Source organism: Epinephelus fuscoguttatus, linkage group LG10 (assembly GCF_011397635.1).
Source record: "Epinephelus fuscoguttatus linkage group LG10, E.fuscoguttatus.final_Chr_v1".
NCBI classification, from domain to species: Eukaryota; Metazoa; Chordata; class Actinopteri; order Perciformes; family Serranidae; genus Epinephelus; species Epinephelus fuscoguttatus.
The window spans coordinates 41,832,751-41,856,554 of NC_064761.1; the positions used below are offsets into that span (position 1 = coordinate 41,832,751).

A 23,804-nucleotide genomic window follows, 5' to 3' on the forward strand; every position below is an offset into this window, starting at 1 on the left:
ATACTGACAACCAGTTTTGTTGCTGGTTGGTGTTGACAAGTGGTTTGCAGCTTGGCAGACATCTCGCCTTGGTGACACGCCATCCACCATCCCCTCCGTCTAATGACAAAGTCAATGTTGCTGTATGTCTGAAACAAGCAAATGGAACTTATTCATGGTTTGCAGCATCATCCCATACCAATGTTTTCTTCTGTCGACTGTATTATCAGCAGAATGTACTTGTTATACATAAGTCCCTAAAACTTGTAATAAAGTACCTGGGTAAATGTACTTGTAGTTGTGTGCAGTTTTTATATTGTCTTGTGAATGGGGAAAGAAAAGGGATCATTTCCAGCTGCTAATATTCAAAAGAATCCATCAGGCAGTACAAAACTAACATCATCTAAACATGCATTTGCAGGATCAACAGGGAAGACAAACCAAAAGTTGTGTTCATAATGAGCTTTTTATTTAAAAGCACATGTATTAGAGCTAAGTACATTTAGCAGAAAAAACAGCATTGCAACTATGTCTTTGTACAAAAAAATGAGACAATACAAAAATACTAATATTGAATTTTCATACAATTGTGGGTGTATTTTTTGTTGAATGCATATTACAAACGTAACTATAACAATCTACAATAGTTTAGTTATCTAGATACAAAAATCTGTCAATCGATGCTTTTTAAGCAGCATTTTGTAGAGAACACAGGTCTGTAATCATAGTGGATATATCTAAACATGTCAAGAAACAATATCTTACAGAGTTAATTTTAGTGATCTATACATTATTTATATATTTATAAAAAGAGTGAAAACGGCTTGGTGAAATGATAGGACGGACTATACGATGAGAAAGATGTGCAACATGGCGGAGTGTGTTGTTGGAGGAGGATATCTGAGTCGGCTGTAAAATAAAAAGGGCTTCTGTGTCTGTACTGTACAACTGTTAGTGATTATACAGGGACAGGCTATAAACATACAAGGTTAAAAGATGCTTCTTAGCAAAGAATAAAAATATTAGATCCACAGTTTTTATAACTCTCACCTGCTCTCGCTCTCACACACACGCACGCACACACACACACACATACACACAGACACACCTGGCACAGCTGACAGTGTGCGTGTTTTACAAAACACACACGTAGTTTATCAAGAGGTGGGGGGGTTCCTTTTCACAGCGCTCATACATATGTACACACATTCACACACACAGGATGTACATGTACAAGCACAAGCGTACCCACACAAGCACAGGAGTGTACACACACACTGAGAGACAAACATCCATCGCCAATGAGTGATTGGGTGGGTGAGAGCCCCTCCCTGCCAGCGGAAAGAGCCCAAATCATCCCAAAATAATGTGCCAGCTTAGCTGTAATTCATCACCCTCTTTCCATGGTGACAGCCCGCACCCCTTCACTCTGTCCACCCGTCCACTTCCTGTTACGGAAGCCAAACAGATGCCTCCTCCCCAACACCAGGAAGTGGCATGGCACAGCCACGCCTCTTATACAGGTGCTGGGCGGCTGTGAGATCTGCCTCCCTCCTTCCACAGAATACATCCCCCCTTTTACTACATCTAACCCTCAAGAAATGCAACATCCCGGGTTTGGGCCGCTCTGAGAGTCCACTGCAAAAAGCTTGACGTGCTGATCTGGAGACAGAGGTATATGAGGTCGCTTCACTTCTTAAAGACACAGATTATTTAAGAAGAAAGACACCCGACGGACTGCTCTGCTCTGCTCTGTTACAACGGCCTTAAAAGATCAGTATATGATCCTTACAGTGGACCTACTGGTGCAGGGTTACTGTTATAGAAGCCATGCTATGCTAACTTTATCCTGCCTGAGTATGGAGTCTTATGAAACAACCACATCAGGCTCGCTCAGCTTCCAGGAGTCGATATTTCTGTCTCGTGTGTGTCAGCATCATCAAGTTTTCTGTCAGTTTGACGTCTCAGGCAGCAAGTGGTGATAATGGACAATGAACTTTAAAAACAGTGCTATAAGTTATATTTTTCTATACTGTTAATATTTCTATGCTGCTAGTTATTGCAGTAATATCCTTCCCATAGCAAAGGAAGTTGTTGTCCTACGATGTTCCAAGGCCACAGAGAGTTCAGAGAGGAAGCATCACTGGGACCCCCTCTCTCCCTAGGCAGGGGGTTTGTCTTTTTTTGTGTGTCTTTTCTTCATTTGTTTTTCTTCACAAGTGTTTTCCCTTCATGTGGTTACACTTCCATCAAACCTCCACACCCTCAGCTCTGCCTGTCAAGTCAATTTCTTAATTCGTTTTGCCTTTTAGCTTCCAATTCTTTTCTGTTTGTGCTCAAAATGATGGGCTCAAATGTTGATTAGTAGTTGACATAATAGTAAATAAAAAATGTCTGGATAGTGAGAGTGGACTCTGCTGTGCAAATCTCAAATCTGACACCCTAGTCCACACAGCGCCTCGCTGGGCGTCGCAGAAAAGGGAGGAGGGTGCCGTTTGAGAAGCAGCTACAGTCTCTCGTCGCTACATTCTACTGTCCGATGGGAGGTGAGCAGCGCTGTGATTGGCTCCTCGGTCGCAGGAAGTAGTCGCGGCCTCTCTCACACCATGTTGTGGTGGTTGTTCCTCTCGATGATGTCGGAAGAAGGGAGCAGCTCCTTCTTGATCGGGGAGGGCGGGGGCGTGGCTGGCTTCACCCGGGGCTTAAACAGGTCTGACACGTAGAACACCTGGGGGACAGAGGGAGAGAGAGGTGAGGAAACTGAAGGACAGCAGCAAACAGAGAAGACATAAAGACTCAGAGGAAAACAAGAGGGACTACATCATCCCAAAGTGCTCTCAGCATGAGGCCACTCTAGACGAGTGGCTCCCAACTGGTGCAGCCACAGGGTCCAGATTTCTCCTTAGTCATCACTTCAAGATCCACAAATTTTATTATATTCAGTGTCATAACTACATTTGGCCATGTTGTTGAGCTAGTTTGCTGCCTCTGTGAAGTAGCTGTCCATTATGCACTCGCTCTACAGCAGGAAACGGCACTTCAAAGCACTTCAAATAGCTTTGTGCCAAAAACTCACTGTACTTAAAAATGAAGCGTGTTTTTTACAAACTTGACATGTTTGCGAGTCACTTGCGGTCCATTCAGAATGGTTGCGCCTGGTTAAACTGTCCCTCCTGGCTCCTTTATGGCCATGATTGTGGCAAAAAAAAAAAAAAAAAAAAATCTCCTATCATGTCTGACTTACTGGTTCATAACAAACCAAGTATGGAATTAATTTGAAGATGCTCTGGTTTAAAATGAGACTGAACTTTTCTCTGGATGTCAGCATTTGAGCCACAACAAAGACCACAATGAGACCTGAAATATTGTGGCTTCTTGTTTTTAGCTGAGCTGACTGTCAGAAATGCCTTTTGCTCAATGTTTATGCTATGTGATGTTGTTGAGGACTTGATAGCCCCTACAGGCTGATGAAGAGGAGTGAGGAGCCAGCAGAAAATGACGATACAAGACAGGTTTTTCAACAATTGTGAATCACCGCAACCATGAAGATCCTGAAGTATACAGTCATAAATGTGCACATAAAATATTAGGCTGACTGGTCCTGTAGTTTGTGAGATTAGCTGCACACAGACAGACAGAAACACACACACTCAACCAAACCACCTAGCTTATACCTGGTGGAGATGATAAAGACGGGATCCAGTGGCTCAAACCAAATATGGAGCTGTTTTTCGGGCATGTGTGTACAGTTTAGCAGTTCGATTTTAATGCAAATGCACCACATTCAAGGACAGATGAGTTTTCATTGTAATTTGCATCGGTCATGATAAACCTATCTCAGCTGATTTGCCTATGCCAGACAACTCCCAAGTTACCAAATAACCACCATGTGTCTCCTCTTGGCTCTGAGGCTGGGCTCAAACATGTTTTTTGCTCGGATTAACAGCAGCTACACTCTCTACACAAGAAAAAAAATCTAATTGCGCAAGTGAAATGTCAGATTAATTTAATAACAGGTGTGAACTGCACCCATTAGCTGGGTCTGGAGACAGTCTGGGTAAAACACAGCAGGTCTGAACAGGGCTAATGTGTATGTACACCCACGTGTTGTTAATGTCTGCATGGGAGCTGTGAGCTGGCGAGAAGTGTAAAAGGGAATGTTGCATTACTTTATGATGCCATGATGAGAAGTGCCACCCTTTGTGCAATCCCCAAACGAGCAGCGCTGAGTAATCTGGCTGAAGGAAGTGATCTTAGTGTAGCTCACTCTAAACTGACAATCAAACGTAGTGAACCCGAGCTAATCCGCAATTAAATGATGCCAGGGGTGAATTCCCCCTTTACATCAACTCTGAGGTCAGCCTGGCAGCTGCTGGTGGCAAACGAAGGATGCTGGAGAAAAAATAAAAAAGAGGCAGAAAAGAAATCTCTTCCTGAGATCCTGATGACATCATATGTCAAACAGGAAAATGGGCATGGGTGGACAGGAAGTGGGACCATGGAAACTACTGTCCACTGAAAGAGTGGATTACCGTTTCCACTTACAAGGGTCTGGGGTCAGTCATGAGCAACAGTGGCTTCAGCTGCGGACTCACACACAAACACACACATAATTGGCAGGCGCAGCAGCTTTTCCTTCCGTGCTGCCAGTCGAGGGCGAGCAGAGGGCCTGTGCCAGGGAGACGAGTAGGAGGGAGGGCCAAGAGAGGGGAGCTGCCATTCAACAGCGAGCTCTGAGAAAGAGAGCCGACTGGGCACCAGCTCCTCCAAGAAAACAGCACGGATAACTCTCATGGGAGAAAATACGCAGTGAAAATACATGCTGGTTTCATACGGGGAAACATATACGAGTGGCCATGGTCAACCTGCAGCCGGTGATCTATTTATAAAACAAAGACTCACTCGATACAAAGACATTCTCCTCTGCTACAGCTTGACATTTACTGACCATAAAGACCTTCACTGGTGACCTCTGACTCATAGATGACATCAGTCGTATACAGATTCCTCCTTAACACACAGCTGCTTTCAAGGCCTTAAAAGGGCTCTTTGTCTGTACAGCCGTTAGTTTGTACAGCGTCTTCTGTGCATCATAATATGGTATATCATATATGATATAATTAGCGCAGTGTGGGGGGATATGATGTGAAGTCATATCTCTGAGAATCACCCGTTCTTGGAAACATCCTGAGCTCATTTTCCATCGGGGATGCTCGGTGTCCAATCATAGTGGGCCTTGCTGCCACGTCACCCGACCTCCAACCTATCGCCCCCGAACCGGCCATGGTGGAAGGCTTATCACGACCTCACCACTTCCTGTGCATGATGTATGCAAACACACACAGCCTCCAGTTCTTTTGTGTTGAGAGATGCAGACTCAGCAGTTAGGCTTCTACTGCAGGAAAAAAAACAGTGCATGCACTGAATATGAATACATATATGTGTGCGTGTGTGCATGTGTGAGAGAAAAAGAGAGAGAGAGAGAGAGTTTGCCTCTAATTGTCCTTAACCACTATTTAAATATCAAGCCTTACACATTAAGTAAGTGAGTCACACAGGAAGTGAGTGCAGTACATTGCAGGAACTGTGAATTTCTAAAAAACCACCGTTACTCACCAGACCCCCGCCAGTGAATTTGTTCGCACGCACATGAAACCAACCATGAATATATCTGCAGCCTAACCACACAATACATCGGTTAATGCATTCAGCCAATATAGGTCAGAGGATGGAACTCTGACACATTTGTGAGGAAATATCAAACGACTGCATGTCTCGCAATGTCAAATGTCAAGTTTTTTAAGTAAGTTAAAAGGTCTAGTGTGGGATTTTCTGGCAACTAGCAGTGAGGACTGCAGATTGCAACCTGCTGAATATTCTCCCGTGTGCCAAGCATATATTCCCGGTTAGGATTTCTTCAGTGTTCAGAAGGTTTTCACCAGGAGCCATTTTATCTGCAGAGGTCTCTCCCTCTCTAAATCAGGTGATTCAAACCCAGAGACTTCATGGATGTTGACCCGCTCTCTATGTAGATTCTGAGAAAACGAAAACATGATGATTCTTAGGGTGCTCTCAGACCTAGAGACCTAGAGTTGTCTTGCTTTGGTCCAAATCAGGGACTCATGTTGTTCCAAAGTTGTATAATTGCCTAGAGTTGGTTCGTGTTGTCACGGCAGCATTTACAAGCGGACCAGATCAAATGCCTTCTGCGAGAAAGCTGCTCTTGATTGGTCAGAATTTCCATGTGGGAAAAAGCATTGAAGAAGAGTACACTTGCAAGATAAATGTGACACTTTCTAATGTCACAATGGAGGGACAACTACGCAGGTTGATTTTAGCGCTGCTCATCGTGGACTATATTGCTGTCATTGTTCATTTTAGTCAAAGCATACAGTTTGAAAACGAGGCGCGGCTCCAACTAGAAAACAATGTTTTGATGCATTGGATGTGCTGAATGTGCATATTAAGGCAGTACAGGAGGAGGTGCACATTAATAATCCTCCAGGACTGTAACATGCTCATGTTTAACCCAAACAATGTGTCATGTGACTGCAGTTGCTTCACATCCAGGTCGGAACACCTTCTCACCACAAACCAACCGCACCAGAGTTCGTTTATAACCGGACTGAGACCACCTCTTCAAGAAGGTCAGTCCGCTTGTTTTGGTGCGCACCTGAGTGTGATTGCTGTGTTCATACCTGCCGACACGAACCACACTGAGGGGGCAAACAAACTCGAGTTCCACTAAACCGAACCAAACAGGGCAGGTGTGAAAGCACCCTTATTTTCAGATGGTTATACATGAAACAAAACATGTCTAGTATATTATCTTCCCCCTAAATCCTGCACACTGGACCTTTAACTGTTTGCACTGCGCATATAATTCAGAATTTAGAGACTTGAGTTGCGTGATAAAAAAAATGACTTCCTGCTTCTACACAAGTTCACTGACCACGCAGCTTTAACATTTGAGACCCTGAGCATATCCAGCTTGTCCTCGTGTGTTTAAAACAGAGAGGGAGGGACAGCATCCTCTTGCCCCCTCCTCCTTTAATGCCTGACCCGACTCCTCTTTACTGTGACAATGAACCTCGAAAAGCGCTGCCCCAGCTTTCGGACAGCTGCTTCCTGCTGGATTGGGCCCTTTTGACCTTTGTTACCACACATGTTGAAAAGTAGGTCACTGCGTCTGAAAGGAAGTGCCAGGTAGGACAGATGGACCACTTCCTGTTGTGGTTCTTTGAATCTCTGGATCAGAGCCCTGCAGACAGAGTCTGGAGTCTGACTCAAAACAGACATTCATCTACATATTCTTAACAAAAAAAAAAAACTCTTAATGTATCCGACTCAGACACCGTCTGTCATCAAATGTGAGGAAAGACAAAGCAGCAATTAACTTACAGCAAAGCCGCAGTCGAACACGTCACTACACATGAATGTGTTCATTCCTGCCTCAGGTTTGTATTGTTCATTTACTGGCACTCAACACGGAGAGCAGTGGGATTAAAGAGGTAACGGTAGCCTGGGGAAACCTGGAATAGCCCTGACAATAAAGTCATGGAATAATACAATTCTCTACAGCCAATTACTCAAATGTATTTGGAAAGGAAGATACTTTTCCACAAGGCTTTATTACTCATCATGTGATATTTAGAACAATTGTTCACAATCACACACTTGGGACTGACGTGAAAATCCAATAATTTGCACCACTGCATTCTTTTGTTCTTTGAATCAGACTTTTGTATCAAGACAAGTGCAGTGTGAGTGTCTGGAGGCTGCTGTCTCCATGTCTCCACTGTACGTACACAAGCTCAGGAAAGATTTATGGACCACATTACCCAAGCTGCCTTGGGGCTCTTAAATATCAACTGCTTCATGGAAGCATCTTATGAGAATGATTGGCTACAAAGGTCACCAATATCTTCCTAAGTTTTATTCCTAAAATCTGAAGAAAGGTCCTGAGAAAAGTCTTATCGAATCTTATTGTCCCTGTAAGTTTAATGCACGTGCCAGCAAAGGTAAACACGCCACCAATCCTCATAAAAGGACATGAGACTGCAGGGCCGTGTGCACCCACAGAAATAGAAGAAAAGGACAAATAAGATGAAGAAGAAGCAGAACCGAGAACCGAAACGTTCCTGCTGAAAAGCGCAAAGGCTAAAGAAAACTAATCTTGCCTAATGGAACAAGTGTGTTTTGATCTCAATCCCCTTTAGCTCTTTGTTTACTTTCCTCACTTTTGTTTCTCATCTCGTGCACTAAGCTGAACTGATAACGCTGATTCAACACGCTGAATTGGCGGAAAAAAAGCCAACTAGCGCCAACTAGCGCCAACAAGGGCCAACGGTGCAGGACATACCTCAGTGATGAGGGCAGCAAACGCTCACCAATGGCCCAACGTTGACCAACAGACGATGGTTAGCTTGGTGTATCATGGCCTTTAAAGACCATAATGGTTTTTGTAAAGTGATAAAACATAACTATTTATAAGTATTGTAAATTATACAAATATTATTGTTGTGCACAAACATTTCAGCACAAAGTATGTGTAACAATGCTCTTGAGAGTGTGTAGAGTCTGATCTTACCCAAGAACAAATCCCAAATAAGAAAACTTTGGTGAAAACTAAGTTTCAAGAAGAAATGTCTTCTTAAGAACAGTGGGTAAATGACGCCCAAAGTTCTCCAACAACAAAGCTGCTTCTACAACCAGTATGGGATACAGACTGAACCCTCAAAGCCTTCGTCATGTTGTTACAGTGTATTCTCAGTGACCTTCAAAGACAAATCAAAGGCACACTTATGAACAACTATCACTGTACATCAAGAGGACATGTAGCAGATCCAAGCGGAGACATTTAAAAGACTGTTTCAGTGCTCTGAACATCTCTGATTTCAAAGTGTGAACTCGTGCTTTTACTCTTACATTTCAAACTCTACTTTTAAAAGATTAATGACTGGAACCTGCACACTTGTTAACATAAGATCCAAGTATGTTCATGCTTTGATTTAGTTCTTTCTGCTGGCTTTTTTCAGGCAAACAGGCCTCATACTGCCTCTGTCCTGCCTCCACTCATCTCCTGTCAGGTCCTTTCTGCTCTGCTGCTCATTGAGAGGCTGAAACAGCCGAGCTAAAGTATTCACAGATGTGTGTTTCTACTAAGACTGGGCAAATCAGAACGGGCGTCAAGGATCGTAAAACTAACCTCACCGCCTTGATCGGCAGGGGTTTCAAAATGAGTGTGCGTGCGTCTGTGTATACGTATGTACATGTGTTGTGTATGCATGTGGATGTGAACAGTGCGTCTGTGTGTTTGTGTGTTAAGCTGTCTCTCTGAGGGTTGTGGAATAGCCGAGTTGGATTAAACCCACGCTCATCCCGAGCCAAGATGTAGACAAGGCTCCTCTCTCCTGTCACTTCCCTCCCTTCGCTCCTCCTGCCAGATCTGCCCATTCAGAGGTCAAGCTCATACATTGAGCATATTTCTGAGAACATTCTTTTTTCCCCCTCTTGTCAAAGCTGATGTCGTCCAGGAGCTTCGCCCAGCTGGAGGAGTGCTGATTTTGCCAGAGCATTACTGTCTATTGTTACTCACTGATTTCTGCTCATTTTGGATGCTTGAATAATCCTGGCATTCAAGGACACTGGTGTGCTGTGTGTGTGTGTGTGTGTGTGTGTGTGTGTGTGTGTGTGTGTGTGTTTGTGTGTGTGTGTGTGAGTGAGAGAGAGAGCGTGCATGTGCATTTTAGCTGTGCCAAAGTCTGCCTAGGCGCCACTACTGAGGTCTTGCTAAAGTTTATGAATCTAATCCTTTCCACGTTCATGATTTGGATCGTGTAGAAAGGTAAGGGCTGCTCATGTGTGTGTGTGTGTGTGTGTGTGTGAGTGTGTCTTTCCATGCATTTCCCAGAGGCAGCAGAGTTTAGCAGGGGCCTGCTGTGCTGATAGAACCAGAGCCGCCAAATAAAAAACCCAAAATAATTAACAGCCCTCATTCCTGTTTCAAAGGCTAATCCTCCCTCTCTCTCTCTTTCTCGCACGCGCTCCTGCTCTCTCTCTTTTTACACTCCCTCCATTTTCCTCTTGACCCGAATTCAATTTTCCTTGGCTCCGTCTAGCTTAGTGTAATGACGAGGGTTACGAAAATCATCTGGCAACTGTTGCGACGATATGTCACAAAAGTAGCAAAGAAGTTTGCAGATTCATACTAGCACACACACACACGCACACCCTCCTGAACAAGGGCCTGACTCCACGCAATGTGTTATTCATTAAAGGGAATCAGATTCTCCTCACTTCACTGCTTGCTCCATTTCTCTTTTTCAGAGAAAGAAGAGAACAGAAAAAGTCAAAGAAAGAGCTAGGCGGAGGCAGACTTTATTTGAAGGTCGGTGCGTCTGTAGGATCCCCGATGGTCAATTATAGAAAAGTATTAAGTTGCGGAAAGATATATGCCTTCGTGCTTTATCACTCAGATTATATTTTCAAGCAGGTTGCATGTTGGATTTATGTGTCTCTTTGCGTGACATGTGTGTACTCACTATGCAGTAGGCCACCAGGGCTCCCTGCACAAAGCCAGCCAGGACGTCGGTCGGGTGGTGCTTGTGGTCGGACACACGTGATAGGCCGGTGTAAAAGGCCATCATCAACAGGGTGAACTGGAGCAGCGGGCGGAGGAGACGAGCGCCACGCCATGAGAACCTGGACTGGAGATAAAACTGAGAAAACAGAGAGATGATGTTATTTATTTTCCTCCAAACAACAGAATCAATTATGCAGTTATTGTGTAAAAACTCTGACACACAAACCCTTAAATAAAGAATTTACTGGTGAAAAACATGCATTATCAGTGTGGTTGTCAGTCCTCTCTGATGCCAGTAATGACCTGCACACCAAGCTGTACACCTGCAGCGCGTGTTTCTGTGTGTGTGTGTGCATGTGTATTATTACTGTCTGAGAGGTCTAGACTGAATCAAAGTGGGCAGGCTGGCCAGAGCCGCAAAGAAACACATAATCTCTTCCACAACACACACTCGACTGCCTGAGACCCGGACATGACTGATTCATGGTTAAACATCCCAGCTGTAAAAACAGCAAGACCACAGAGAGCCACTGGAATACACACACACACACACACACACACACACACACACACACACATACATGCATACATACCCTACCATGAACATTTCAACACTTTGTAGGGATGAACTCGCTCCCCTCTATTAGAGTAAATAGAGGACAAAGCGGATGCACCCCCCCACTGCGCCTGCAGCCAAAAACCATCTTCTGGGTCATGATAAAGACAGAGAAGAGCCAAAACAGGAATGACTGGGTCCAAGGTCACTTTCAGTCACTCTTACAAGTGCAAATACACGCCGTCTCTCTCTTTATATCCTCAAACACGCACAGCAGTGAGATCAGCCCAGGTCCCTCAGACATCCTGTGTTTCTACACCACTCGTACCCTCCAACTTCCTGTCTCTCACACCCAGAGACAGAGGGCATGGGAGGGCCCGCCTCAGCCAAGGTCTACCCTGCGTCTTATAATCAGCTAGGCTAACAATACCAGCAGAAAGCCGCAGTGCCTCCCATCAACCCCCATCCACTATAAGCTCCTGTAGGTGTAAAGCTCCCTTGCACTTCCTCTACAACACTTTGTCATTGTTCTTCTCCTTGTGGACGCAGAGGAAGTGATCCCTCCCATCCCTTCTGCTTTCGCTCTCTCCTCCCTGGCAGCAGGGATGTTTAGACTTCAGGTTTCCTCCGATGTGGTTCTCAGGTAGCGGGCGAGGACTGCTGATAAGTACTTTTGTCTGGCGTCCTGCAGGCATGACGCAACATCCGTAACCTCTCAGTTTTAAGCAGGCTTTGATAGAGGTTGTAGGAGAAAGGATGAGCACTTAGCCAAAAAGAGAGAGTTACAGTGACCCGTTCAACTTGGCCCTATCTGAGTGGGTGGCAGTGAGTAAACCCAAATAACTCATCCAACTCTGATTCAGCAGAAGTGTGAACACATTAAGTCACGATAAGCAATTCAGAAGGTTAACGACCTTCTTAAAGTCTCAAAATGGATTTTCGTCTCCTCTATAAATCAAACTCAGACTTAAATAGACTCAGGCACTTGCCTTTGTGACCCTAGCTGTCCTCCCATAAATTTGTTGTGCGTCTTAAACAGTTAGATCAGAGGAAAACAACAATAAAACACAACAACAAACGGAGTCCCAGCAGATTCCCATGACAGATGGAGACAAGAGCGACACAAAGTCTGGTGGTTTCTGAAGGAATCCAGCTCATTCCAGTAAGATCTTCTCCCTCTGTCTTTCTCGCTATGACTCAGTGTTCAATAAAAGAAAACACACAACAATGTGAGAAAGAATGAGAGCGAGGGCTCGTTTTACACGGCTTCCCCCTTCCCATCCTCTCTTCTGGTTCACACCATGCTGTGAGACAGAAGCATAGCTGTGGTCACAAACAAACATATTGGCTTTTATTTAACCAACAACATGCTATCTGCCTCGGCGACAGCAGGCCCAGTAAGCACGAATAACCCACAGAAACGCGCCCAGTCCTTTGCCACTGGATCATGTGTTTGCACATTAGACAAAACAAAAGATAGCTCAGTAGGACGCATGAATGCTCACACACGCTTGTTCTCTGTGGCTGCGGTTGTAGATGAGCAGCGTGCCGTGTCGTGTGTGCCAGTTATCTATGTGCCATCGCAGAAGAAAGCGATGCTGTGAAGTCGCAGCTCAAAACCACATCAGACGCAAACGCAGCTCCCAGTCGAGCTTGGCAGGAAATGAAGTGCTTCGAAATCAAAGAGTGGCAATTAGCAGACGACTGGGGGCTGTGGGGGGGGGGAGCTAGGCGACAGCCACACTGTGGAAGTGACACTTTCACCCTGGTGAGGACGAGGGGGAGAAAACAAGGGCCAAAAAGAGACCTAAGAAAGAGAGGATTCATTATATCTATCCAGTGCAGACATGAATGGTTGATTTATTAATTATTCTATTATTTGACCAAAAGGACAGAAAATGAATATGGCGACCGAAATGCATCATCTTTAAATGTATTGTTATGGGATATATCATGCATCTTAAGCTAGCGATTAAACTTGCAGCCAATATCCATCCTCATGTTCTATTGATTTGAATTAAGATTAGCAACATCTCCTTGAGGACGACAAATGAGAAACACAATGTTACGTCTTCAAAAAGATTTTAAGAGAGAAGGAGGCTCTGTGAGTGAAAACGTGATGTCACATGACTCGTTTTCAGCCGGCAAAAACAAAACAAAAATGCTGCAGATTCCTTTTTCCACTGGGAATGCCTCCAGTGGGCTTTGTTTCAGGCTGGTTTTATGTTCCAAAACATAAACTACAAGCTGTACCTCCTCTCCTCTTTCTGTTCCACTGTTTGCACCAGCCTCCTCTGGCTGAGGTCCTGAGCTCGCCGCAGCTGGAACACTGGTCTCTGACTATTGTGTCACACTGTGGTCTGGATGCATCACATGTCCGTTCCCTCTCTGCTTTTTCCCCTGCTTTTAATTCATCTCTTTTCCTTGCTCTGACCAGAATGCAGCTGTAGGTTCAACCAGAGGCTGGGAAATACCCGCAGCAAGTTCTCACTGCATGACAATACACTACGACACACCAGAACTTCCACTGTCAGCCCACTGTGAGAACCGAGACCACCCTTTAACAAAGCTTGAGCCAGCCAGACCCAAAACACTGACTGTCTTCTTCCCTCTTCAGAGAAAGAGGAGAAGGAGGAGATGATTGGGGAGCTATGAGCTGGCGATTGTCTGTGTGTGTGTGTAATTAGACTGTTTGAAGCATGAAATGCCTTGAGGGTGCTAAGCCTCACCCGACACCCACAACAGGTGGAGTGAGAGGCAGAGACTGAGGGAAATGGGAGAGGACAGGAAGTGCACGTGCAGCTGCTCTTAAGAAAACAGGTGGAGCGCATCCATCCATCTCTCGGAGGGGTAAAAAGGAGAATAAAACTCTTTATGAACTGAGTGAGGAGATAGAGAAGAGGAGGAGGAGACGTGGATCAGAACAATGTTTTGTCTTCAGGCGGTAAATCCCTAAATCACAGCCCAGCCTTCTTTCCATGACTCCCTCTATGATCTGTAAATCATTGTTTCTGGGGCTCTCTGCATGTGTGTGCTTGCATGAATGTGAGTGTGTGACGATGTGTGTGTGTGCAAGAGAGCTTAATGGTTACTTACAGCCAGGTAGAGCATGGTATACATTGAAAAAGAGGCATGTCCTGAGAAGAAGGATTTCCTGTGGAGTAAAGATCTTCAGTCAGTTTTTCAATCAAAGGATTTTTTCAGTCCAGCATATTTACTGCATATCGTGTATGTAATGGTGTTTTCTCAAACCTGGCCTCCTGCACATCACTCTCACTGCCAGCACAGGTATAGTTGGTGATGTATCCCTGCGAGCAGTTGATGGTGGAGAAATCTGGCTTACACACATCTAAGAAGTGGGGCCTCATACGACCCACCGACACCTTGGCAATGTCTGTGAACGACTGGCTGACGGCACATCCAAAGAGAAACACACCCATCTGCAAGATCACACACACCAATGGTTAGACACAATAACAAAGCAGCTTACTTAAAAAAAACTGTGGCGCATTTGCCACTCAACATTCTTAGTAATTCCTAAACAATGAGTCCTCATTGTGAGACACTGGTAAACAAAAACAAGCTTCTCATTTCATTGTTGTGGCGTAAGTGGCAGCTGCTGCTTACAGATTTCACCAGCTGTAACTCACTAAAAATAATGTTAGCTTAACAAATTGGTTTGAAATGCTGTCGCTGGCTGATTTTGTAACATTTGCAGCAGCCCCATTTTAAACCAAGAAGCCTATAAAGGAGTCTAAAATGTGCACTTGATGGTTTCATACAGTACATGAATATCATGCTAAAAGACTGAGGCTAAAGCTACATGTCGCAGGCAAAACGTCAGCACCCTCTCTGGATGATGATCCACGTAGAAGACATGGATATAGATAGCATTGCTCTTATATTGCAGTGCATTGTAAGTCCTCAAGTTGTAAATATGACGAGAAAAACTGTAAAATCAGGCTGTTATTTCATTCTAACATAAACCTGTTCAGCTGCTCATCTTATATAGCTGGCCATGTAAAACAAAGATGAGATTAATGCTTCATCATTTGTATTTCTAAACTGTTTCACTTCAAACAATACAAGAAAAAAAGCTTTAAGGCTTGATGACTAACTGATGTATTCGGGGAATATAATGCTGTACCCCAAATCCAATTCAGCGAGACAGAGCTGCTGTTAGCCTACACTCTGAAACCCCTTTTCCACCAAAATTAGCGCTTGTTCATGGATTGTTTAAACACAGGAAAACCTGTTAAAAATCAGCGATAAGAGCTGTGCGCTCCGCTCTCCAGCAGACAAGTATGCCTCTCTGTCTCTTCTCTTCATGTAAGGCTACTCCTTCAATTTCTCTTTTAAACTCAGTGCTGAGTAATTTGGAACGATGTTCGAGCACTGCTTGGATGGACACGGACATTATTTTGTGATGGGCTGTCATTGCATCGTGTTAGCAAAGAGCCTAACATTAGCACATCCAACTGGGTGTTGTACTTCCATCACAGCCAATGGAAGCTGAGCTAGAGCCAGTAAATACCTGTGACTATTGCCGAGTCGTTTGACAAGGAGTGATGCCGACTGTTGCCCTTCTAATTAAATAAAAAAGCCAGATGCTAGTGGGTGTTAGTGGTTAGTGGTTATTCTGCGCAGTGGGAAAGGGTCTTGATAGTAGCATCCAGGATCGGCTCCCACACAGTGAGTGCTGGTCGTGAGCAGGACTTTTTTCAACTGAGTCTGTAACCCACAAAATGTGGTATGAAAAGCTCCTTGGCCTACTACTGTAGATAGTAAGCTAGTTAGCTCGACATGCTAACAATGGCAGCTTACATGAGCAGACACTGTTTGAACCCTTTCTTACACTTGTGCTGTATTTTAGTGGTGATGAGGCTAAAAATAAGAATCCACCATCCAAACTCTTTATACAGACAGAGTACCCCTCTACAGGTTAAGGGGAGGTGTTTAGCGACGAGTCATTTACGATATGTATGCAATATCCTGAACACATAACGCCGGGCGCACAACCTATTTTTCCTGTTTTAACAGAGCATTTCCCCAACACATTCCCCACCCCCAGAACAACGCCGCGAGGTTCCGTCGTTGACGGACCTGGCCAGATGCGGGCGGCTAGCTAGCATGCTGTCGGCGAGAGTTGTTAGCGAAGTCATCCAGCAGAAGAGCTAGCAATATCTTCCTGCGAAGATCTCTCATGTTGACTGTCACCATACCAACTGAACTGAGACGAGTTGAGTAGTGTACTATTGAAAGAGCTGATATATAGGTGTGAAATAGGCTATGGAAATGAGTGCAAAATTTGAAAATATAGATTAATTATCAACCGCATAGAAATCAACCTATGGTCAACAATCACTTTTAATAGTGGAAACAAAGCTTATGCTTATTTTTCTTTTGCATAAATAAATGTGATATTGTTTGTTTACAACTGCGATTGCAATTTATTTCCCACTTCCGGCACTGTAACGCTCCGTTTCTCCCATGTTGTCAGTGCCCAAATAGGAAAAATCCAATGCCTCCACGGTCCAATGGTCAATGGAACCGCTGCCGTGCTGCGCGCTAGTCCGTTACTATCCGTCATTTTCACCTCCATTGGAATGAATGACTTCCAGTCAGTGTCAATCCGTCAACGCGTTAGGTTGTGCACCCAGGGTAAGAAAGCACACTTAAGGAGAGCTGACCTGCTTGTAGAGGGCTGCGACGTAAGGATTCCCAACAAAAGACTTGGTTCCCTCATGTAGTTGGTGAATCCTGAAGCATTCTCCAATCACAATCTGAAAGAAAGGATAGTTTTTATTTAGATCACAGAACAGCCGACACTGATCACAAATATAAGACAAATTCTACAGCTATTATGCTGCTATATCCTACAGTCGTACATTAGATTTAGATGCATTTAAACATGCAGTAAAATAATCATGTTTGAGTGTGTATCATGCAGGAAGTCTAATGTAATTCCAGAATGAGCAGAGAGGATGTGGAAAGGACAGACAGGAGAGACAGAATGAGATTCACACAAAGACAAACATACAGAATGAGCATGGCCTGCCTTTCCCTCAGGCAGTTTTGATGTGATGTGAGATTATAAATGAGTGGTGATGCTCTGCTTAATGATGTGATGGGGCCTTTTTCAGTGGGATATGAAGGATAATGAGAGAGTGAAGGCAAGGGGAAAGGAAAATATGAAAACAAATGATCCAGACTGGGTTGATGTCTCAGTCACACCGACCTGACTTTGATACAAGGAGGATTTATATGAGGACAATGTTCTGCTTTAGGGCTTAAGTCTAGTGGGCTAACCCTGGATCCTGTGGCATTCCAGCCAGAAGGTTTTAAGTCATGTTGGGGCCCATGGAAAGACCTCATCTACACTGAGGGGGCTTACACCAAGCCAACCCTCCAGGCACGGACATGTCAATCACATCTGCACCACCTGGGGTATCTGAGTGACGGACCGGCTACTCTCCACCACTAACCACATCTCCCTTTCCTTCCTCTTTCCACACAAGGCTTCAGTCTTCTGCCTACCTTCTCACCCAATCTCTCAGGAAAATATTTACCTGCCCATCTCTGAGCCAGCATTAAGACTTTAAATGTGTGCACATCTGCAGGCTCAGTGTTCCCCTGACCGCCTAATACGGATTCATAATGTTTGTGTATTTACATGTATTGTTTGTGTATTGTTAGGCCTGATAAACACACCTATCCTGCCTGTTGGGTGGTCAGCTGGCAGGCTCACAGCCAGAAGAAACAAACATGGCGGTGTATTAGAGTGTGTGTGCTATTGTCAATGAATTGTTTTGATCTAAGCTTAAGATTAGAACCACAGGGGGCCGATACAGGACAGAGAAGTTTATTTGGCTTGTCAGAATCTGCATTCAAACCTCTCCTCCCCTTTGCTATCTCCCTGTCTTGGTTTATTGCTGTGTATCTGGGTGTCTAAGTGCAGACAGGGCCTGTCATGGATACGGCAGGCCTTCCTGATCAGAGCAGAAGGCTCAGTTGGTGCCTGAAGGGTTTATTTGGATCGTCAGTGCTTATTGAACTCTATCTCGCTATGGCTAACTGCGTTTCTCACAGTGGAAACGCAGCCCGTCAGACATGGATATGTCGGACCAGCAGGACTGTTGGGATTTCCCTCGCAGCGAGGATAAACAAGAGGCCCAACTGGAATCTGCTACCAGTGCATGTCTATGTGTGCACACATGTGCGCGTGCCTGCATGAGTGAGCATGCATGTGTGTTAGAGGAATGGTGTTGGCATGGCAGTAGACGCCACTAATGAAACACAGCTGCGTGAGACACGCCAACTTTGCCCACACGTGAACATGTGAGGGAACTAACTAGCAGTCTCCTGGTTCCAATAAGCAGAAGAGCTGAGCTGGTACAGCGTTTGTGTGTGCCCACCAACCTAAGCGACGTCTGGGAACTTATGAGGGGGCTGTAAAGATGCTCTAGACTGACCACGTGGCATTAATTGACATGCACATACACATGTCGTTATAACATGTTTCCACTAACCCTGACCCCACGCTTAATCCTGCTGGCACTATCCTGGAGCCATTCCCTCTCTGGAGCAAAAGTCAAGTCATGGGAATGAAGACTTCATGCAGTTGCTAACTAGTGAGATGCCTCAGGCTATCAGTGTAGCACTGCGGGCATGGGAGAGAGCACTGACACATTAACCCAAAGTCATGTGCAGGGCAGAGAGGGCACGGAGTGAGGGTGCAGGAATACGAGTGGGAGGTATGAGAATGGACCAGGGGCTTGTAAAAATCTCTTTGGCCATTGGCATGCATGCGTCAGCCCACACACAAATGTCGCTTAGGGGGCCTCTCGCCACCTCGGACCCGCTTAGTGAAGTAATAAAAACAGGCCGTCATAAATGGCTTGGATGACTCAAAGTTGATACGGAAGAATAAAATATGACGAAGAAAACATCACAGGATGAAAGGGTAGGACATGTAGAGCACATTGACAGCAAAAGACTGGGGTGTTTTAGAAAACACTGCATGACAGGAAATCACTCAAACTTTCTAAATTCAGGGGCTATGTTAGTGAGAGTACTCTATCGGGCTAAGATATCTAAGAGTTAAAAAAGAAGTGACTTTAAAAAGCAGAAAAAACAAAGGGAGGTGTGAAGGTCGACTTACAGAGAAGATGGCAATAAGAATGCCAACACCACAAAGCACAGCATCGCTAATGGTGTCTCCCTCTTTTCGGGGGTAGCGGATGGACTCGTCCGAACAGTAAAACCCGCGCTGGTACGGCTTTATGGTGCTAGTCTCAATGATCAGGAAAGGCAGGCTAGCTACAAAAGACACAAGGAAAGAGGGGAGCGAAGAGAGAGAAAGACAGGGAGAGGGAGAGAAGAAAGAAAGCATAAAAGCACAGGTCAGTGACACAGACATAAACAGGAGAGAACAGGGGGGAGCACAAGGAGCACACTGGCACCAGGGGATCACGGCAGAAGTGGGCGGGGTCTGAGGGTGGCATGTAAGGTCCGCTTAGAAGAATGATGGATTTCTTTAACTAGATTCAAGTGACACTATAAATTAAAAACTTTCACAGCCACCGTCATGAACCATCCGCCCTCCCTGTTTCTGCCTTCAGTGTTCCCCTAGTGCGAGCGCTCTTTGTGTCGGGGGGACTTACGGACACCGCGGGCAGTGTCAAGCCAACAGAAGTAAGCACTGAGGAGGGGACGGTGCTCTTCTTGTAGGGGTATCTCAGGCTGGAGTCACTGCAGTAGAGACCCCGCTGGTATGGACGAATAGAGGTACGGTGCAGAACCAGGCTGGGCAGCATAGCTATACACACACACACACACACACACACACACACATACATGAATGGATGTATGAAACCACGCACACACAGACACGCCTAACACAGGGAATCATACTGCATCATGTAGCAAACCTCACTTACCTGTTAGCTGAAGAAAAAAGAATCACATTAAAACACACATAAACAGACCTTCGCAGGTGTGTGTGAGCTCATGCTAATACTAATCAGGCTGTTTACTCAGCAAACCTCCTCCTGCTGCTCCTGTTGACAGTCTGACAACAGGCTATAGAGACTGAGGTTTATTCTTTAGCATTAGGAGACCCTCCTCCTCCTGACAGAGCAAATACACACTGACATTCAGGGCCTGGGGTCCATTATTGGAGACAAAAGAAACCCACCAACACGAGTACTATGTCAACACATTGTGGGAACTTTAGCGCTATGGATTGCAGGGGAAGAGAGTGCCATTCCAGGTAGAGTGTTGAAATGTCTTCCATTTGTAGAAGTGACCCAGTTAGCTTAGCTTAGCAAAGAGGCTGACAGAAAAAAAAACCCAGCTAGCCTGGTAACAAAATCCAGGTTTGGGATGTATAAAACAAATGACGAGACTGACCTTCAGAGGTGTTTATGGGTGGATTTAATGACCTTCAGATACTTGATACTTAATTATTATTATTGTCACTTAACATGGTTTGCAGAAATTGTTTTGGCACCGTGTGGTAGCCCAGGTCCAGTGCAACGAAAGAGAGGAGAGAAAAAGAAGCAAGCAAGGTTCCATACGAATGTCACCAGTAAAAGTGAAAGACAAAGCAACTGAGCTTGTACCTAGATGAGCCTGATGGCCACCATGTTTGGTGTATTGATAAGCCCCTATCACACATGCTGGACACCTGAAATTATCTCGACATTACACAGAGGAACTGTGTGTGAGAATGCAAATGTCTGAAAGAGTTGGATTGGATGTTAAACGAACTCTCACAGTGAGCGAGTCAGTGTGTTGATCAGTTTCTATCATGCAGTTTGTGAAACTGGAAGAAAACAGGGTCATTTATTAGGGATGCATGATATTGGATTTTTTGCCGATATCTGATATGTCGATGTGTAACAGCTAATTTGACCGATAACCAATACCAATTTCCAAAGTCTCTTCTGTAGCGGAATTAACATCATATTATGCATGCATACTCTCATCGTGACAGCCCACCAGCAGACGGAGACATGAAATACAATACCTTTCAATGTATGTAATATTCATTCATTGTGCAAAATAACAAAAAGCATATTGGCCTTTCCAATATTATCGTGCATCCCTATCATTTACACAAAGACGGCAATGAATATGTCCAACTGGAGAGATGACGGTGTTCAGGAACTTCTGTCGGTAAGGGCTGAAGCCGAAATCGTCAGACAAATTCAAAGAGCGTCAAGAGACTCTGTTGTTAATGACCAAATTACAAACCAGCCACATGACTGCAGTGTAATCTGTGTTGTGTCCTCCCTCTTTTATGTTCTATCCAGGTGCCACCCCTCGCCCACACTAAACAGCGTATTTCCAGTAGGTGAGAACGCTTCTGAAACTGACAATCTCCTGTTGTGTGCATGTGTGAAAGGGAAACTCTAGACCTGTTTCTCCAAACACTGTCCGAGGTTCATATGAGAAAACAGCTATAGACAGAGCCAGGCTAACTGTTTCTCTCTGCTTTCAGTCTCCATACTGAGCTAAGCTAAGCTAACCAGCTGCTTGCAGTAGCCACATATTTATATGGGAGTGATATCAATCTTCTTATCTTACTCTTGGCAAGAAAGCAAATAAGCGTATTTCCCAAAATGTCCAACTATTAATACCAGCCCTCATGAGGATCTGGATAAGCTTTGTCCGGCTACCTCAACAACAAATGTAGAAGCTGAAAGCCGGACTGGAAGTTCAGTGAACATCCACATACTATTCTGATGAAGAGAAAATAAATACATATCTCCAAATCAAAGCAGTACAAATACAGGCGTGCAAACTCTGGCTGGGACTTTGAAAGTTTTCCTTCAGGGATTTTAAAAAGTGTGAACACCAAGAAAAACAAAACTAAGCCCACCCAACTCTGGAACATTTTTCGCATGAGAGCATGTTTGGTGTGTGTGCGTACTACTGTAGTAGCTCATAAGTAGAGGGAGCTCAAGACACGAAGGCGTCCTGAAGACCCACACACTGACACACCAGCATATACATTCAACATCAGACTGCACAGAAACTGTTCCCACATGCGGTTCGTGTGGTTAGCTCACATCACAGGGATTTTTGACATTTGGGTCAAAGTCAGAAATCTACGCATGAATGTTCCTAATGCGGCTGAGAACCGCGGCTGTTGTCTCACCAGTAATGGGGAGAGGGAGATCATGTTACTGGTCTGTGCTGAAAAACACAGCACTCACCAATAACCATTCGCATGAACTTCTTAAAGACCTCAAAACACACTTTCGTATGCATTCTTGTGGAGACACACTCAAGGCTCTCACAGACTTCTTAACATCCACACTGTGACATCTGCTCCCACTTGGAAGAAGAAAGTGTTGTCCCAGGTGTCAACGAGTCCATGTCCACACTAAAATGACTAAATAGGAAAAATGTGCTGTTTTTCCTTATTTTATCCTTCTTTTTGCATTCATATATGTGGTGGTGGTTTTTGACCGTAGGAAATTATAATTTTGAAAGCTGTCTCCAAAAAACTTAAGCTTCTTGAGGTCAAGAATGAACCAAGCTGATGGTCTACAAGTTGAGCCTTTTGAAAGTGTAAGTTGTCCGAGTTTTAGTGTGTCCTGCACCACTGTCACTAGTCTTTCCTTGTCACTTGAGGTTTGGTTGATTCAGCGTGTTGAATCGGTGTCGGAGCCGACGGAAATCACTCTGATTGGCAGCTCAGCTCAGTGCACAAGAAGAGAAACTAAATTTAGAAAAGCAAACAAATGGCCAAAGTCAAGAGGGAGTGATATCAAAACAAACCTGTTGTATTAGGTAAGATTATTTTTCTTAGCCATTTTACTCTTCAGCAGAAATGGTTTGTAATTCTTTCCATTAGTGGTCACTAGCACACAATAATGTTAACATGCTAAGTGGTTAACTAGTACCTTTTTCAATTGGCACTCTTGGTTGCACCAATTTTTGTTTCCATATCAGTTTAGACGCACCGTGCCACGCTAAGCTGCGGCGGAGATGGACCTTCTCAGGAGTAGGTCCAAAGGCTGAGCAGCCTGCCCTCAAGTGGGTAGCGGTGACGTCTCACGGACCGCAGCCAAACCCTGACAACGTGCCTCAAAACTCAGCTTTCCTAACAGGCAAGTGTTCATAAAAAAATGGAAACTAGGGATACTCAGTTTGCTGATGAAGCTCACATGATGTGATCTAAAGCTCCAGAACAGCTGCTAAATGGACCTCAAGGCTAGCTCCTTCTATTTACCAACAACAGCTGAAAGCCACTAAAATGGCGCAAAGAGTTTCAATCATTTATCTGTGATTGTGTTCCAGTGTAATGGAAGCAGACTGTCTCTCTCTCCAGTGTGTGGCAGAGGGCAACAGATGGGATGGTCACTGAGGCAGACACCTGCACAAACAGGGTGCAGCGCCAGGGCTGGACAAGCTGCTGGTGGGCCCACACAGGGCTGGGCCAGGCTTTGGTGGTGTCTGAGAACCACACTGTCCACACAACAGGCAGGGTTAGCTTTGGGTGAGCCTGTTCACACAGACTTACAGGGGCAATGTGCGTGTCTGTTTTCTGTCTTTAAGCTTAATGCCTCTGTGAACTCACTTGGGTACAGTTTATACCTTAAACACACAGAGAACCTCCATGCCTTCAGTCCATGAACAAAATGAGTTGCGTTGGGTAAACACTGAGATGGG

General features: G+C 44.7%; 2 protein-coding genes across 3 annotated transcripts in view; one reads left to right on the forward strand and one right to left on the reverse strand.

Annotated features, from left to right (window-relative positions):
* prkaa2 (protein kinase, AMP-activated, alpha 2 catalytic subunit) overlaps window positions 1-23,804 on the forward strand; it is a 194,377-nt gene that overhangs the window by 136,600 nt on the left and 33,973 nt on the right. The gene's annotated exons all lie outside the window — the stretch shown is intronic.
* Window positions 427-23,804, reverse strand: part of plpp3 (phospholipid phosphatase 3) — a 38,679-nt gene continuing 15,301 nt past the window's right edge. The window contains exons 2-7 of one of the 2 annotated variants that reach the window (XM_049588214.1): window positions 19,784-19,938; window positions 16,811-16,903; window positions 14,373-14,560; window positions 14,217-14,274; window positions 10,524-10,700; window positions 427-2,707 (exon numbers count right to left, since the gene is read on the reverse strand). In XM_049588214.1, the coding sequence (XP_049444171.1) occupies window positions 2,579-2,707; window positions 10,524-10,700; window positions 14,217-14,274; window positions 14,373-14,560; window positions 16,811-16,903; window positions 19,784-19,938 (800 nt within the window). In that variant the 3' untranslated portion in view covers window positions 427-2,578. Of the gene's footprint in view, window positions 2,708-10,523; window positions 10,701-14,216; window positions 14,275-14,372; window positions 14,561-16,810; window positions 16,904-19,281; window positions 19,440-19,783; window positions 19,939-23,804 lie in introns of both variants that reach the window. The other variant, XM_049588213.1, reaches the window with a different exon arrangement.